This window comes from Eptesicus fuscus, chromosome 7 (genome assembly GCF_027574615.1).
Source record: "Eptesicus fuscus isolate TK198812 chromosome 7, DD_ASM_mEF_20220401, whole genome shotgun sequence".
Classification (NCBI taxonomy): Eukaryota; Metazoa; Chordata; class Mammalia; order Chiroptera; family Vespertilionidae; genus Eptesicus; species Eptesicus fuscus.
The window spans coordinates 57,362,788-57,377,860 of NC_072479.1; the positions used below are offsets into that span (position 1 = coordinate 57,362,788).

The window sequence follows — 15,073 nt, forward strand, 5'->3', positions numbered from 1 at the left end:
TGGGTCTGCTTCCGTCCTCTTCAATAAGCTGAAGGAAGCAGAGGCTCACAGGTGGGAGAAGAGGGTGAGGTTTTATGGGCTCTTGAGGCTGCTGAGTAGAGGGCTCACCCCTCCTCTCCCTCCCACACTCAGCCACCACCCTCCTCCCCACTTTCAAAGGGCCGAATCCCTCTTGGCCCACACATCAGCTCCAGGTCCACACAACTGTCAGTCCGTGAGCTCACTGTCCAAGGCACCAAAATACACCCTTGGACCCAGGCCAGCTCAGCCCCCGCTGAGGGGTGGAGGTTGGGAAACCATCCCCTGTGCTCCTCAATATAGCTTCCTGTCTCCGCCCCCAGACTCCACCCCAAATTTTTATACTAATGAAATCAGGTTAAAGAAAACATGAAAGGCAGCCTTGGAACCGTAAAGAAGTCATAAACACACAGAGGAGGTGAAGGCTGTGGGTGGGGCAAGGAACAGGCCCAGTCTCTGCTGAGGGAGGGGTGTAGGGGGTTGTGAGGGGGGCCTTCTGATAGGAAGCAAGAGTCCCTTTCATTTATGCAGAATGTTCTGGTCCCCAAAGCACATTCGTGTGTTATTATCTACTTAATCCTCCCAACAACCCTGGGAGGTAAGGATGAATTCCACATTACGACCAAAACAAATAGAAGCTCAGAGAGGTTAAGAATTTCCTCAAAGCCACACAACTAGAAAGAGTCCAAATTTCAACCAGGTTTTCCAACTTCGATTCCGTCACCCAGGTGGCTAAGTCCAAGCAGCTTTCCCAAGGGTGACTCTGCTTTGAAAATCACCTGGGGCCATCATGAGGCTGCCTGCTCCCGCACCCACTGCCCAAGGCCCTTCTCTTCTACTCGGAAGAACAGGTGTGGAATGTGGAGACAGAAACCAATCAGCCTGGTCCTCAGCGAAGACCTGCGCCGGGCCCAGCCATAGAGACGAGGGCAGACCCGGTACTGGACATCGTGCATTTGAGGGAAGATTCGGGGAAAGGTGGCAGAGTGGCAGTGTCTGGTTCTGGGAGCTGTCGCCCTCAAAGGAATTTCATCAGCTCTCACATCAGCTCCTAGCACCTCGGATGTCTAGCTAACCTCCCTAGGAGCAGGGACCACATCCCCCAGGTCTGTGCTCACTAAACTTGAAAAGAATAGCAACCGTGTTTCCAATAAGGGTCCCCAACACACACAGGGAGTCAGGGAAGTTAGAAGGAGCCAGGATCCCAGAGCTCCCAGGAGCCAGAAGCAGTCCTTACACAAGAAGAGCCACCTTCCCACCCAGCAGTCTCTAAACGTTCCTCTAGGGGTGACAGTTCTGGGACTGCCCAGCAGGATGAGTACCTCCTCTGGCTGGTGGTCTTGGGAGAGACTCAAAGGACCTGTTTCTTCTTAAATAGTCAAGGGAAGGGGCCCAGAGCACGTTCACAGCAGCCAGGCTATCCCAGGTTAGGGTTCTCCATCCCTAGCCAAGCAGGAGAAAGTGGCTAAAGGGGAGGCTCCCCATTACCCACAAGTGGCTGTTACTGAGGCCACTGAAAGTTACGTGGTTTGCAGGTTTGCTGGGTGAGAAATGAAGGCTTTGAAGCAGCGTCTTCTGGACTGGAATCCAGAAGGATCTAAGAGGCTGTGCTCCCCGTCCTGCAGGGAGCATGGTCAGAATGGCCCCTCTGTCCTGACCCACCTCCCAGGCAATGCTGCCGGGTGGGTCTGGGTTCGCCTAACCCCGTGGTCGGCAAACTGCGGCTCACGAGCCACATGCGGCTCTTTGGCCCCTTGAGTGTGGCTCTTCCACAAAATACCACGGCCTGGGCGAGTCTATTTTGAAGAAGTGGCGTTAGAAGAAGTTTAAGTTTAAAAAATTTGGCTCTCAAAAGTAATTTCAATCGTTGTACTGTTGATATTCGGCTCTGTTGATGAATGAGTTTGCCAACCACTGGTCTAACCTATCACCCCCTGAAACTCAATGATTTATTTGACTGGGGACACTTCGTGGAGCCAGGAGGAAAGAGGTGATAACATCTCGTGGTCTCACCCAATCTGGGCCCCTAGCACTTCCCCCTGAGACAGGGCCCCTGCCTCTCCCCCAAACCAGCCACGGAGACTGTTGTGGAGTTCTTATCCGTCTCCAGGTGTGGGTTGAGGCCATCTCACAGGGAGAGTATGAGAAAATTAATTACTTAATGTATGTGAACGAGCTTTGAAGATGAAAAGTGCAAACGCACAGTGTTCCTAATAACATCTTCAATACTTTTACGCAGTCCCAGAGTCGCCGCTGAGCTCACCTTTAAGACGAGTCTTTGGGGAGTTGCTGGCAAACTCCCCAAGCCAATAAACAACATAAAATGCCTTTTCACTACTTTTATGCCGCCAACCCTCGCTCTCCCCTCCAATAAAAGGGCCAGGAAGGACCAGAGAGGCCAGAGGAACCTGAGCAGCGCACCCACAGCCCTGGAAGAGGCCCGCTGGCTCAGGCTCTGCTCAGACCCACACGATGTCCTGCCGCTCCTACCGGATCAACTCGGGATGTGGGGTCACCAGGACCTTCAGCTCCTGCTCGGCTGTGGCCCCCAAAACCGGCAGCCGCTGCTGCATCACCGCCGCCCCTTATAGGGGGGTGTCCTGCTACCGGGGGCTGACCGGGGGCTTCGGGAGCCGCAGCCTCTCTCACCTGGGTGCCTGTGGGCCCCGCATGGCGGTGGGCGGCTTCCGCTCCGGCTCCTGCGGACGCAGCTTCGGATACCGCTCAGGCGGCGTGTGCGGGCCCAGCCCGCCCTGCATCACCACCGTGTCCGTCAATGAGAGCCTCCTCACGCCCCTCAACCTGGAGATCGACCCCGATGCGCAATGCGTGAAGCATGAGGAGAAGGAGCAGATCAAGTGTCTCAACAATAGGTTCGCTGCCTTCATCGACAAGGTCAGTGAGGCCCAGGAGGGTCCAGAGGAGGCTCCAGCCCTGCCCTCCCTTGGGAAGGTCCTGGTCTGTTGGGGATGCGGCTTGGCAGCCAGGTGTGAGGCAGCAGAGGGAGAGAAAGGCCACCGTTGTAGGCAGGAGGATTGATTTTCACTGTTTAATTCCAGCAAAGTGTATGGAGGGCCCAGAGTGGTCCAGAAATCAAGTCTGCGGTCTAAAGTGCTTGTGTGCTTCCGGAGATAACAGGAATATCAGAGCTGCCCCTGAAAAACTGGACTGGGCGCTGGGTGCTGAAAGAATGGGCGCGAATGGGGAGAACAAAAGGCCTGTGGCTCATGGCCCAGGCAGCACAGGAAGCGGCTGGGGCATGGCTGGGAGCCCCGTGCCTCCCCGATCCTTGCTCTGCCCCTCTGCAGTTTGAGACCTCAGACAAATGGTGGTTGTGGGGATTTATGGGTTCATGCATGAAAAATGTGGGCACATAGTAAGCGTTAGCTGTTATCATTATTTTCCAAGGATAGTAGTGAGCAAGGAGGTGCGACAGCTATCCAAGCAGGCTCAGCAGCCCCTTTCATGGATGCCAGGCTGGGACTGTGGAAGGGAAGGCAGCAGGCTGGTGAGAGGAGGCCCACTGGCACCGTGAGATAAATGCCACCCATAAAGGCCACCTCTGCACCTCCCTTCATACTGGCTCCTCCGGTGTCCATGATGCCTCACTCTGGTGGCGTACATAAAACCAGGCTCTGAGGTCTGGGATCCGGGGCTCTGGGGGTGACAGGGTGGCCTTCTGTTATCACTTTCTTGGTAGTGATCGAAATTAATCCTCAAACTGACCCAATGGGGTACATTATTATCTCTATTTTTTCAATAACAAATTGAAGCTGAGAGAGTTTAGATGAGTTATTTAGATACACTGTGGTGGGCAGGTGAAGTGGACTCAAAGGACAGCAGATCCTGGCTCCATCAATGTGTAGCAATAAGCTAGTGATTTCACACCAAGTACGGTTTCCCCATCTGTATGTGGATGGAAATAACATCTCCCCACCCAAAGGACTGTAAGGATTGAATGAAATAGATGGAGAAAGAATATAGATATAGATATAGATATAGATATAGATATAGATATAGATATAGATATAGATATAGATATAGATATAGATATAGATATAGATATAGATATATATGTAGATATAGATATGTAATATAGTTGATATAGATATAGATGTTATGGATATAGATGGATATGTGTGTGAGTGTGTGTGTATCCTAGCATAGTCCCTGGTACCACATAGTAAATATTCAATAAGTGTTTCATAAATGAATAAATGAATTATAATAATTGTTAATTATAGTGATTTCAGTAATAGTTAAGCTAGTGAAGCACTTACTATGTGCCAGGGATTAACTGGTTCAGTTTTCACTACTTTAAGGAAAGTACTATCATCATCTCTGTTTTAGAAATGAGAAAACCAAGCACCAAGAGGTTAGACAACTTTCCCACTTAGAGTGGCAGACCTGGGGCTTGAACCAGACTTTTGGTGTCTAGCCTGAGCGCTTTCCCTCACACCCACTCAGCCTGCCTGCGGGGGGAGCCAGGGCCCTTGAGTTGCAGACACTCAACCCCATGGCTCAGCACTTGGCTGGACCTGGCTGTTCAGGGAACATCCGGGCAGAGGGAGCTCTGTGGACCATGCACCTCCTAGACTCCCTACCGAGTCTCTTCCCACACCCCGAATGGCAGGTGCGCTTCCTGGAGCAGCAGAACAAGCTGCTGGAGACCAAGTGGCAGTTCTACCAGAACCAGCGCTGCTGCGAGAGCAACCTGGAGCCGCTGTTCAATGGCTACATCGAGACGCTGAGGCGGGAGGCCGAGTGTGTGGAGGCCGACAGCGGGAGGCTGGCCTCCGAGCTCAACCACGTGCAGGAGGTGCTGGAGGGCTACAAGAAGAAGTGAGTGCAGCACAACCAGGGGGGACATAGGGGGAAGGGGAAGGCTCCGCCCACAACCTTCTAGAAGCAGCTTCTCTAAGATTCCTGCCATCAACAGGAGCTACCTGGATCCCCAGGCAATGTCCAGGGGAGACCTAGGTTTCTTCGGATTCTTTGGCTTCACCTCCACTGCTGGGAGGTCCTGTGGGTCTCAGAGCTGGTTTCAGAGGAGTGAGGAAAGGAATCCCAGTGGGTTCTGCAGCTATCTTTGTTTCTGCCCCTCCCAGCTCACCTGTATGACGTGGGCTCTGTGCTCGCCCTGCCCAGGGCACTAACTCTCTCTGGATCTAGACTTGGGGTGTAGAGCGCGATTCCCTAATCTCATCCCACAAGCAGACCTGGGGTGGAACAAGCTAGGCTGGCACAAGCGCTAGCTCATGAATAACACACAAAAGAGACCATGAGATGAACAAGATAGCATTTGCAGGGAGTTCATCCCTTTTGACCCCCGGAAGAGCTTGCCTGGGAACTGGGCTGGTATCTTAAGCGCCAGCCCCTCAGCTCTGGCCCCTCTGTCCCCCACACTCAGGTATGAAGAGGAGGTGGCTCTGAGAGCCACGGCAGAGAACGAGTTCGTGGTTCTAAAAAAGGTGAGGGGACTGGTCACAGGGCAGGCAGGGAGGGGCACCCAGCTGTGAAACCTCCACCGGGGTGCGCGGTCACCACACTGAACACAGGGGCACCTTCCTTCACTGGGCCTCCCACACACACCCTTCCTCCTCTCTCCACCACCAGGACGTGGATTGCGCATACCTGCGGAAATCAGACCTGGAGGCTAACGTGGAGGCCCTGGTGGAGGAGTCCAGCTTCCTGAAGCGCCTCTATGACGAGGTGAGGGGGCCCCTGCCAACCAGCCAGGGCAGTGGAGGGGAGATGTGGAGACCGGGGGGAGAGGGGCGAAGCTGTGTTGTGTGCATGTGTTTGCATGTGTATGTGTGATGTAAGCATGAAAAGAGCATGTACACACAGCAAAAAGGACATGGTGTGTAGCTGTCACAGACACCTGTATGTATGTGGAGTTGAGAGTCTGGCATACGTGTATGAGGACTGTGGATTGTGTGGGGTCGGGCCTCACTATGTCTGAGCACTTCTGCGTGTTGTAGTGTGTATTGTGTGCCTGTGTGTGGTCTGTGCACATGTCAGTCTACACATGGATATGAAAGTACATATGTGAGGGTGAGGATCAGGGTGGGTTTCTAGTTAGACAGGCATCTTAATTAATGGGAAAATCACTAGTCCTGGCATTGAAACCCCAGTTCCCCTGGCGGGTGACTTTGAGTTAGGCCTTTTTCATATGCTGGGCCTCAGTTTTCCCATTTGTTAAATCAGAGGCTGTCCCCAGCTGACCTCTAGGGCCCCTTCCAGCTTTGTTGCTTTATGATGTGACTGTGTGTGAATGAAAGCAGGTGGGAACATGGGGAGCAGCAGTCATGTAGCATTTATGACCAATGTCCCCTCCGGAGAGTGGGCACTGCCCCCAGGGGTGGAGCACATGGCCCAGACCAGGCATCAGAATCAAATGCATTGGCTGTTGATCCCCCAGGAGCTCCAGGTTCTCCACGCCCACATCTCAGACACCTCGGTCATCGTCAAGATGGACAACAGCCGGGACCTGAACATGGACTGCGTCGTGGCTGAGATCAAGGCCCAGTACGATGACGTCGCCAGCCGCAGCCGGGCCGAGGCCGAGTCCTGGTACCGCAGCAAGGTGAGTGGCACAGGACACCTACCACCTAGACATGGCAGTGGGAGGGATGTGAGGCGTATATTAGAAAAGGCTGCTTTTATCTAGGATTTCTGATCCTAGGGATGGTAACAGAGGCCAGGCAGCTCTCAGGTTGAGGGGGCAGGGCAGGGCTGCCATGAGTGATTGCACAGGCTGAGCACTGTACAGCCTGCACTAACATCCATGGTGTCCTGAATGGGGGGATGTCTCATCCTGAGCCTCAGGAGCATCTCTGCTTCCCCCCAGTGCGAGGAGATGAAGGCCACCGTGATCCGACACGGGGAGACCCTGCGCCGCACCAAGGAGGAGATCAACGAGCTGAACCGCATGGTCCAGAGGCTGACCGCCGAGATTGAGAACGCCAAGTGCCAGGTAAGGGTGTGGGGAGCACTCAGATACCGAGCACAGGCAGACGGCAGCACCAAGCCCTTTGCCCTCTGCCCCCAAGCAGGCCTCACAGTGTGCACGTGACCCAGAGAGTGGGCAGGGGCTCTACCACATCACACACTTGAGCTGGGATGAGCTGTATTACTGATGACCCTCTTCTTGGCCACCCTGTGACCACCACCAAAGAGAGATGGTGAAAAGCTTACCCATCTCCTTCATGTGTACATCCCATTAACTACCTGGTCTTAGGGAGTTAACCTGCCTTTTCTCTGGGATCTTCCACTCCCTGCCCTAATCTATCAGCTTGGGCGAACTAAGCTGTGCCTTCTCTCTCATCCTTGTCTTCACTTCTCCTTCCCCATAGCGGGCCAAGCTGGAGGCTGCCGTGGCCGAGGCAGAGCAACAGGGCGAAGCGGCCATCAGCGATGCCCGCTGCAAGTTAGCTGAGCTGGAGGCCGCCCTGCAGAAGGCCAAGCAGGACATGGCCTGCCTGCTCAAGGAGTACCAGGAGGTGATGAACTCCAAGCTGGGCCTGGACATCGAGATCGCCACCTACAGGCGCCTGCTGGAGGGCGAGGAGCACAGGTGGGGCTAAGAAAGACCTTGTGGAGTACAGGAGTTCCTGGGGCATTAAATTTCCTTAAGCCCAAGTGTGAGCTACATCTCCACCCACCACTAGTACAGGTCAAGCTTCAATAACAATTATCAAATGCCTATTACGTGCTCAGCGTGTGCTAAGTGCTCACAATCTGATGAGGTAGGAATCGTTTTTCCCATCCAAAGATAAGGAGTAAGATTCAGTGTTTGGTAACTTTCTCTGGCCACACAGTTAATAAGTGCAGTGGTCAGGACCTGCACCCAAGTCATGTGCCTCTGAAGTCCATGGTCTTTGAGCAGCTTCCTACAAGAGGCTGCAGGCAGGCTTGCTCATTTTAAGGACAATGCATTCTATACGTATGCACACATACATGCGCGTGATAGCTCTTCATTGACCACAAAGCCCTTTCACACACACTGGTGCATGTGATTTGACTGCTTTCTGTGAGCCCAATCATACTACCCAGTGCGGGTCTGGTCTCCCAAATTGGAAGCAATGGTAGAGTTCATAATCTCACCTACCTCTGCTGAAAATCAGAAGACCTTGTCTCTGTGGTCAGAAAACAGTTAAAGAAAGTGAGCCTTTAATGCAGACTTTGGGGAGCCCTTCCCACTTCTGGGGGTAGGATCTGTACTCAGGACGGCCCTCTCTGTGCCCAAGCAACCATCATCTCAATGAATCCAGCTCAGTGTCCAAAGTTAACTGTTTTCTTTCTCTACAGGCTGTGCGAAGGTGTGGGCGCCGTGAATGTTTGTAAGTATCTGCTGGAAATCCCCTAGAAAATGGCTTTGTTGATGGGCAAGGTTGAACCCTACAGCCTAGCCCCCTGAACCTGGAAAGTTCCTTTCATCCTCCCCTGGAGTCTCACTGGGGACACGAAGAGTTGAGCGCCCTCCCTGGTGGAGAAGTGAACTGCAGGCCATGGAAATGGGGCTAAGCAGCTTCGCCCCTCTGGGTCCCCAGGGTCCCCTGGTCCTTCTTGCCCCAGTCCCCTAGAAGGGCTGAGAGGCTGAGGGGAGCTGGGCATGCGTTATTAACCACTTTGAGGAGGAGAAAGCGCCTGCCATGTGGAAGCCAATTGGCATCCGTCAAGGGGTTGGTGAGATCATGGCAGGCCCCTCACCCCAAGGTGTCCCCTCTTCCCACAGGCGTCAGCAGCTCCCGCGGCGGTGTCACCTGTGGGGGCCTCACATGTAGCACCACCCCGGGGCGCCAGATTGTCTCCGGCCCCATGGCCACGGGGGGCAGCATCACGGTGATGGCGCCTGACTCCTGCGCCCCCTGCCAGCCGCGCCCCTCCAGCTTCAGTTGCGGGAGCAGCCGGTCTGTCCGCTTTGCATAGAGTCTGGGGCCACCTGCGTCCGTATGTGCACAGATGGTGTGTGAATGGAAATGTGGGCTTGCTTCTGGAATTTTCCACATGTTCCTATAGAGGGACAGACCCTGGGGCCGCTCCGCCACCTTCTCTTTTTAGGGAGTTGTTTCCTGTCTCCCATTGGCTTCCGTTAGAGAGTCATTCCCAGCCTTTCACTGAAGCCCAATTTAACTCAGAAATACCCGTGGCCAATTTGCACTGTTCACCAAGCTTTCTGGGACATTACCAGTCACTCGGGTGGCTGGACATCATGGGAACTTGGCCTTCCCCTGGAACAAGAAACGAGCCTAACCATCCTCAGGTCTCCAACAACATGAGAATCAGAGAGGAAGTTCCCCTACCGCCCTCCCGCCCCCCCACTCCCCCACTCCCCCACCCCCAACACACCCTGCAGCTCCCTCTACTGGTTGGGAAGATTTCTGCAGGGAGCACCTGCCCCATGGTCATTTTTGTGTGTTATGCTAGTCTCTCCGACTGACTGCCTTCCTCTGAGTTAACCTGTTCCAGCCAGACTCCTCACGTGACCTCCCATTGAGAGGCCCATTAAGGGGAGGGAAATCCTTTAGACTTTGGACAGGTATTGCTATTGAATGCACTTTATACATTTCAAAGAAAACTCCACAGTTGCTCCAGATCTCCCTCTGCCCGTGCAGGAGGGGTCTGTCCAACACGCAGCAGGTGGGATGTAGAAGGTTAGGCCACTTCCTGGGTCTCTGGCTTGTTACGACTGTCTGTGGGTGGCTTGCCTTCTGGGTTATCTCAATCGGTGTTTCAATAAATGCTGCTGCGATGCAAGGATATGTGATCTTATGAACACAGTGTGCGCCCCCTCCAGCATTCTGAATCTTAACTCCCTCTTGCCCCATCTCCCGCTGGCCAAGCCTTTCCAGCCCCACCCCCACCCATGCAGTGTTTCCCCAATTCCCCAATGATTCTGCCTGTTCCTGTCCACTCCATAGCCTGATTCCAACTCAGTACTCCTCGGTCCACTCAGGCCTGGACCACAGCTCCAGCTCCCCCCATGACCTCTTCCTTCTTGACCATACCCCACATACCTGCAGCAGCCAGAGTCCCATCCCAAACTCATCACTCTCACCCCCTCCCGCCTGGTTCAAACAAGTTCCCAGCCTATGTGTGGGCTCCTTATGCCAAGCACAGGCTCTCTCCATCTCCTCTTTTTCCACCTGCTCCTCAGCCCACCCAGTGCTGATCTTCCTAGATGAGGGCTCCACCTAATGGAGAGAGGTCTACCCTCTGAGGCCACCAAGGACTGTCCCACATGGACACATAGGCCATCCCACACACACACACCCTCCCATTTGCCTTTGCTCATTGCTCTCTGTACTTTCCCTCCCCACCCTCCCTTTCATATCACACATCCCCCTCCCCCTAAACCACAGTGTCCAAAACCCTGAGGATCTCTGGTTTTTGTCTTTGTGGCTTGGGTCCAGGGATGTCATTGGGTGTGCCTGGAGTCTGAATCAAGCTGGAAGTTCCTTGAGGGCAGGAAGTGTCTCCTCCTGGCTCTGACACCCAACTAGTCCTAAGATGTGGTTCGGGCCATGTCAGGCCTGAGGTGGTTGGATAAACGCAGGCAGCTGGTAGAGCAGGAGTTGTAGACATCAACCCTCTTGGACTCACCTCCATTTATCCATAGGAGGTGAGTCCAATACACTATTCCACACAGATGTTCACCTGCCAGCCCCCCTCTGCTGCCCCATCCCCCAGCCTTTCCCTGGGAGAAGTTAAGTCATTCTTATGAATCCTCACTTCAGGCCCAAAGGGTTGCAACTTCACGGGAGGCAGTGGCCTCTTCCGAGTGCTCAGCTGACACCTGTTCCCCTCCTTTCTCCCACCTGTCTGGGCCTTAAGGTTATGGTCATAGTCACAAGAGGCCAACGTTCCATTTGTGGCACCTCATTCATCCACAGGAAAGGGTAAATCTCAGGGGCTGAGAAGTCCGGAGATCAAAATTTGAGCATTAACTCTGCCATGTCTGAGGGACACCTTTGGCAAGAAGTGGCCTCCATGCTCTGGCCGTCAGCCTGCAGACCTGGGGATCCTTTCCAGCCCTGCCACCTTCTGTGGTCCTGGGGTGCTGGAGTAAGTCTGTGCTTGGGAAAAACACCTTGATGTTACCATGGGTCTGGGCCAAGCATAACTAAAATGCCAAATACACACCCCCAAATATGGCACCATGTTTTAAAAAGCTGAACAGCCAGGAACCTAGAGATATTAATAAGCTTTTAATAAGTTCCCATGCTTGGTGTTTAAAGACCAGTCCACCGATCAGTCAGCCAGAGGCACCGTGGTTTTGAAGATGGAAGTTCTCCCGCAGCCCTCCTTGCAGCCAACAGCAAAATGCCGAGCAAACTCCTCTGGTTCAAGGATTCCGGGGCTCCCACAGCCTCTCCTGATAAAAGAACTATTCCCAATGGAAAGCAAAAGGTGCAATTCAAGGGTAACTACAAACTAAAGTTTTATTAGAAGAAAACAAATTTAAAGGAGAGGCCGAGTGGTCTGGAATCAAGAGTTTAGGGAAGTCAGAAGAGCAGGTGGCCCAAATGATAAAGTTGGCCCATGTGGGTGATTCCAGCACTCTTTCCTGGGCTCCCCTTTCCTGTGAAACTCCACAGACCAAGCTAAGACCTCCATCAGAGAAAATCAGACCTTCTGTCTGTTTTCTACTCTATTTCAACTATTCAGTTTCCCCCCAAAAGTACACAGGGTCCTCAAAGGATGAAGAAGTATGCAGTACAGTCCTTTCATGTTTTTTGTTTGTTTGTTTTTATTTTTTTAAAATATATTTTATTGATTTTTTTTTTTTTTTTTTACAGAGAGGAAGAGAGAGGGATAGAGAGTTAGAAACATCGATGAGAAAGAAACATCGATCAGCTGCCTCTTGCACACCCCCTACTGGGGATGTGCCCGCAACCAAGGTACATGCCCTTGACTGGAATTGAACCTGGGACCCTTGAGTTCAAAGGCCAATGCTCTATCCACTGAGCCAAACCGGTTTCGGCTGCAGTACAGTCCTTTCAAAAACTTGGGGAGGCTTGGGCTTTGGAGTCTTCTTTTCCCTCTGAGGCAACCAGCACTCCTAGCCAAGTCTCAAGTCACCTCCACTTTGGACCATTGTCACCAACACCCACTCCCAACTGGCTCTGGCTCCCAGCCCCAGTGCCTCCAACTGCTGGAGGCTAAAACCAACAGTAGTTAGCATATTCATGCCAAAAGACCCATGGGAAGGCCAATGGACTTTGATATTCAGCAGGGCTGAAAATCAGCATAATATTGCCCTGCTGTGGGCTCAGTGGCTGAAGGCAATTCCCTAACCTGATAATCCTTTTACTTTTTACCAAACTTTACCTTTGATATGCCTGTATGCATTGCTAAGGGAAAATGTGTATTCAAGTAAATAAAAAGCAGATGGCCAGAAGTCAGTGAGCTTCTCCTCTAGAGAGAGATTTCCACTTGGCCCCCATGCCTTCTAAATTCATATTTCTTGTCTAGTGTTTTCATTTGTGCGCAGCCCCTTCTTCAGATCCTGAACCCTAGCAGTGCTGGATGTGGCATCCAACTGTCCCCTGCTTCAATCTTTGGGATCTCAGGAAGCACGGATTGGTGTCATTACTCACCGGAGCCAAGCATAGTGACAAACTCGAATTAACCACATGATCAAGGAAATCGCTCTGCAATGCACATGGACACAGGAAATAACCAGCTGGAAATTCCCCGTGTCATACCGAGGCCACTCTCAGGAATGCGGACATTAAGAGGAGACAGAATTGAGTGTTCTATTCACTGAAAATTAGAGCAATGAAAACACCGGCACCAAGTTCTGCCTCTTTGTGTTGGAGGACCTGCAGTGGGAGAGGGTTAGTCCACAACTGCCTCACACCACTTTCCTGCCCCCTGGAAATCCCCGCCCATTTCTGCTTTGTTCTAAAACAAAGGGAACCCCCCCCCCAACATGCCCGCCCTTGTTCCCTTGGTGCTATTGCACAATGGTGGTGAGAGGTGAGTAGCCAGAGGATGGAGAGAGGTGGAGGCAGCACTCAGAGGATGAGCTTTCGCATTAAAAACTGGAGAAAACACCAGAGGCACACGTATGTATATATACACATCCTGCACCGGCACCATCAAAAGAAAAGGCAACCCCTCCCCTATGCTTCCCCACAATTCCTCCATGGGTCAGCAGGTGCCTGGTGGGATGCCTTTCCCTCTTCACAGAAGACCTGAAAGCCCTTTGAACCTGGTTTTACCTCTTGGTGGGATCCAGACCATGATGTGCCCAGACCCTCAGAGTCCAGGAAGCAGAGACTAGGGGACCACTATCCTAAGAGAAATCTTGGTCCTCCCAAGTCCAAGAGGACCAATGTGCTCCCTGGGAACCAATTCTGGAGACATCAGAAGAACTGCATTGCCAGGGAGAACAACTCAAAGGTTTTTCCATGTTTTGAGATCAAATATATATTCTTATGGCAAAATATCTTCTACACATTCAGGTCTTTTTTTTAATCTTGTTTTTTAATCCCAAATCAAATAAGCTGGGAGAAGTAGAATTTTTCCTATAAAACAAGTGAAATAAACTTGCCCATCAGAAACCCCTCTCTCCACCTCATCACATCTGGGGGGACACCCTTGCATCAGAGGGGACTCTAAACAGACTTTTCCAGGTGGTACCTCTTGGGGACTGTCAGTTCAGGAATGGGTCAGAGACCGAGTTTCCCCAATCAATGCCCCCATTCAGGCCATTGGGGGAAATGCCCTCCGACCAGAGGTCTGAGTTTTAATTCTGGATTCCCTTAATATAGGAGGCCTGTATTAAGTATCCCATAATAAGATCTGTCCAAGATTCTTGGAGAGCAGAGGCTATGGGGAGATGTTTCTACAAATGCTTCCTTTATGTCATTTTCCATCTTTTATCTCTTCAATGTCAGATTAGTGAGGCAGGATCCGTTAGAACCTCCTGCCCAGGAGCATTCTGACGTGCCAAGAGGTTAGCCTGGAGGAAAAATTAGGGTAAGACAATGGAAAGTCTTGGGGAATTTTGGCATTCTCTAGACCTCTGCTTGCATCCTGGCCTACCTGTGTGACCTTAGTAAAGTTACTTAACTTCTCTGGGCCTTAATTTTCTTATCTGTAAAATGAAAATAATAATACGGCTGCTGTGACAACGATTGAATTACATACATGAGGTATTTAGCAGCTGCTGTGAACAAGCTCCCATCTCTCCCCTTTTCTACCTTTGTCTCCACCACACCCAGCCTGGTGTCCTAGACTGGCCGGCAGAAGAGAAATGCAGAGATGAACCTGACCCTTGAGAATCTGGAGGAAAGTCACCTCCACAGTCAGAGTGACCTGACCTCTATTCCCTCGGCCCACATGAACCAGCAGTTCCCAACTTTGGTTCTTACAGGAGTCACCTGGGAACATGTTTAATTCAGAGTTCTGGGCTCATCTCTGCCTCCCCCCTCCTCCTCAGAACCTGATATAGGTTGTGGTCTGAGGACCACATTTGAAGAAACACGAAAACAATCTGGAATGTGGGGAGGGGAGGAGAGTAAGAAGAAAGATATTAACGTGGTTACTAGGAGAAAGCCTTTAGCCTTCCACATTTAATCACACACATTAAAAGACAGAAGGAACCATAACATGAATCACCCAAATACAATAAAATCCAAACCACCAACAATAAAAATCTCAGCCAATTAGCCTCAGCCCGTCTTTCCATCCTGACATATGAAGAGTTGGAGGACGCTCTAGGAACGTACAATCTCTCAGATCAAGTGAGGGCCTCCCGGAGCCCCAGTTGCTCTCCCCCATGGGCCCCTCAACACTGAGGAGATATGCACAGTCCCTTATCAAGGGCAAAGCCCAGAGGCTGCCCACACACTGCCATCCCTCTACCTGGCTCCCTTCCCAGAGGGCCTGGCACATGGTCAGTACTTGGGAAATGTCTGCTAACCTGAAGTTAGTTGTGGGGAAAGTGACTAAGCAGTTTATATCAAAAAGCCTATAGGTCCCTTCCTGGACCACCAGGGAGGAAGGAATCAATGGAAGTGGCCATAATGCCAAACCCAGG

General features: G+C 51.9%; 1 protein-coding gene across 2 annotated transcripts; it reads left to right on the plus strand.

The window, feature by feature from the left end:
* The first annotated feature begins 2,490 nt into the window (after positions 1 to 2,490).
* Positions 2,491 to 8,952, plus strand: LOC129146997 (keratin, type II cuticular Hb5). Of its 2 annotated transcripts, none has more exons than XM_054718450.1 (9): positions 2,491 to 2,913; positions 4,652 to 4,860; positions 5,429 to 5,489; positions 5,635 to 5,730; positions 6,443 to 6,607; positions 6,872 to 6,997; positions 7,377 to 7,597; positions 8,332 to 8,367; positions 8,766 to 8,952. In XM_054718450.1, exons 1-9 carry the CDS (start codon positions 2,491 to 2,493, stop codon positions 8,950 to 8,952), a joined length of 1,524 nt encoding a protein of 507 aa, XP_054574425.1. The 2 variants fall into 2 exon arrangements, with proteins under 2 accessions (XP_054574425.1, XP_008138928.2); XM_008140706.3 differs by having other exon boundaries at positions 8,332 to 8,363; positions 8,759 to 8,952.
* Positions 8,953 to 15,073: the final 6,121 nt, after the last annotated feature.